We start from the raw sequence: 3,136 nt of genomic DNA, 5'->3' as shown, positions 1-3,136 counted from the left end.
TTAGGTTCTCTATCTACTTCGTCTCTTAACACAAGAACAGAGAGGTTGCTCGGTTCTGCCGAAAAGCAATGCACTTTATTTAAAAAAAAATATAAACAGTCTGTGGATCTCACTGCCACTAGATGTGACAGAGGCCAAGAATTGGGTGGAATTGAAAGTGTACTGTACATTTAATTGGAAAATGAATATTTACATCAGATAAGACTTTAAAAATCCCAAATGACATCTTTGCGTTGCTTGGTTGGAACATGATAGGATGTACAAAGTGGGTGGGCCAGAAAGTTCATGAATTTGGTAGTTTTCTTAATCGAATGGGAGAGGGGATAGGAGGATTCTAAAATTCTAATGACGTGCATCTACATTGACCCCAGTCAATCATGAAAACCACTCCTACAATCATTTTTAAACTCTACAATTTTGTGTTGAAGTCATTTATACAAAAAAGCCCAAATAAGTGACCTCCAAATAAAGCACACCCACTCTCAGCCTGACAAAAGAGCCTATATACTAACACCACATAAGTAGTAGGTTTAGAGCATCCCAGATATTTGCCTATGTGTAATATCTGGAATGGTATTGAGTAATTAACAGCCGGTTCACAGAGGCCAGTTGTTCACCTGCTGGAGAGAAATGGTGTTAGGAAAAATGTCTCTCAAGATAGCTTCAGAGGACTGCTCCAACGTACACTGTATTAACTCATCTTTTATACCTTGAACAACACACACAGGACATAATGACCCGCCTGGATTATCATTTTTCCTAACTTTTTTAAACGTCTAATATCAGAGGCATCTAGACTCAAGGTTTTCAAACATTTCTCTTCTTTCATTTTCACTTAATTACATGTCTGTCCACTCCTCCAATTCTGATTACCAGAACCTGCCAGCTAGATTTTGACCTTGCATCTAAAACCCTGCTTTCCAATTGCCCCTAAACCACGTGGTGGTCTATTTCATTAACTCATAGTGGCAGAGAGTACTCTCTCATATGGCTGCAGTTGGCTTTGGTGTATACCCCCCACCCCTCAACAAATCCAGGGAAACCCAGTCCACTTCTCAAAAACACACAGTTTCACTACTCTCGCTAATAAGCTCTAGTAGAATGTCCTCAAAACCTGCAGCAGCTTTCCTGTATTAGCACTTTCCAACAGAAACGTTTGGTTTCCCCTCCAGGATTCTTTAGGGACTGGATGTAGAAAATCAGGTAAATTTTGCTCACCGGATCAGTGTACATATGATAAAGAACTGCAGTGCTGTAGTTGCTTTATTTCTCTTTGGCCATCAGAAAATGTGGCTTCATGTCGTCAAACAGACAAGCAGCCTGTTCACACAGGGAAGCCACCTTGTTTCAGAAAGATGCAGTATCTTCTGGGAGTCTGGAAGACATGGAGAGGCCGAGTGACAGGGGGATAGGGGATGGGAGCTGATGAGTGACACTGAAAGAGCAGGGGATGGTCAGAGAGGGAACTCAGCAAGAGAGAGAGCAGTGCTTGGTGATGGAGTGATAAGACATTAGGTATGAGGAACTTGTCAGACTGTGAACTTCCACGACTGTGAACTTCCACACTGGTGTGTTCAGCCAAGCTAGGAGAGAGAACCTGTGATTAACGAGGAGATCTCCTTTCGCCCTCTTGTCACACAGGTTTAAAGTCATTGGCCCCCAGCAGTCATATTCTGCAGGTGTATTTGCCCATTTTGTCACGAAGTTCTTTGATTTTGAGCCCATAAATGATAGGGTTGAGCATAGGAGGGACAATGAAATAGAGGTTGGCCAGGATGATGTGAACATGCAGAGCAATGCCCTGACCAAACCGGTGTGTCAGAGTAGTGAAGAGGACGGAAGTATAAGAAATCAGCATCACACAGATGTGGGCTGTGCAGGTGTTGAGGGCTTTTTGATGGGCTTTCTTGGAGGAGATTCTGAGGACAGCCCTGATAATCAGGCCATATGACAGGACAATGAGTGCCAGGTCTAACCCAATGACTAAAAACACTATCACCAAGCCATACATCCTGTTGACTGTGATGTCCCCACACGATGTCTTTGCCACAGCCATGTGGTCGCAGTATGTGTGGGCAATAATGCGGTTGGCACAGAATGGCAGTCTGCTCAGGAGCAGGGGCATGGGCAGAATGAAGAGAACAGCTCTTATCAAACCCACGAGCCCTAGATTAGCTATGCATGTGTTGGTGAGGATGGTGGCGTATCTCAGAGGGTTACATATGGCAACGTATCGATCGAAGGCCATTGTCACTAGGACAGCTGAGTGCATCGTATAAACCATGTAAAGGAAGAACGTCTGGGTGAGGCAGCCACCCACAGTAATACCCTTCAAATTGAACCAAAATATACACAGTGCTTTTGGCATGGCGGATGTAGACATGCCAATGTCTGTGACTGCCAGCATGCAGAGAAGCAGGTACATCGGCTTGTGCAGGGTCTGTTCTTTGCCTACAACAAAGAGAATCATGAAATTTCCCAACAGACCAATAATGTAGAACATAGAGAAAGGGATGGAAATCCAGAGGTGGGCAGCTTCCAGGCCAGGGATGCCCATTAGAATGAACATTGAAGGATCAGAGGGGGTGAGGTTGAAAACTGCCATGAGATGGTTGATCTGTCACTCAGGCTCAGAAATGTTCAAGGTGCCTGTGAAGGGAAAGAAGCACAGCAAGGAGGGTTACACACTTCATAACAATTATTGCAGTAAATATTTTATAGTTATTACCAATGTAGAAAGGGGGGTGAGTAGTAAGTTGCCAACATTTACAGATGGCACCAGAATATTTCAATCATAATCAAGTCCAGAGAGCTCCTCAGAGGGAGCTAACAAATCCAGGGGAATGGGCAGCATGCTGGCAGATGAATTTCAATATCAGTAACTGCAGTGTGTATGCCCACTGGAGGTAAAAACTTGAACTCCTCAAAATCCTTACAGGGACCTGGGCATCATGGTATACAGCTCTGTGAAACCCTGCTCACAGTGCAATCGGGGACAGAAACTGAGCAAAATTTTAGGATGCAGGAGGAGTGGGGTGGAAAATCATACAGAAAATGCAATGCCATGAGATCAGTCAAAGACTGTTTCACAGTTCTCTGGACTCCTCTGTGTAGTAGTGGGCACCCTTCTTATACA

The 3,136-nt window shown here is 44.1% G+C and overlaps 1 protein-coding gene across 1 annotated transcript; it reads right to left on the bottom strand.

The window, feature by feature from the left end:
• Window positions 1-1,666: 1,666 nt before the first annotated feature.
• On the bottom strand, window positions 1,667-3,136 carry LOC144278418 (olfactory receptor 52P1-like). Its single transcript, XM_077839699.1, has 2 exons — window positions 3,091-3,136; window positions 1,667-2,649 (listed from the first exon to the last, which is right to left on the bottom strand). Exon 2 carries the CDS (start codon window positions 2,603-2,605, stop codon window positions 1,667-1,669), a length of 939 nt encoding a protein of 312 aa, XP_077695825.1. The 5' UTR covers window positions 2,606-2,649; window positions 3,091-3,136.

This window comes from Eretmochelys imbricata, chromosome 1 (genome assembly GCF_965152235.1).
Source record: "Eretmochelys imbricata isolate rEreImb1 chromosome 1, rEreImb1.hap1, whole genome shotgun sequence".
In the NCBI taxonomy this organism is placed as follows: domain Eukaryota; kingdom Metazoa; phylum Chordata; order Testudines; family Cheloniidae; genus Eretmochelys; species Eretmochelys imbricata.
Note: the sequence above shows the minus strand (reverse complement) of the source record. Positions and strands in the feature narration are given on the sequence as shown.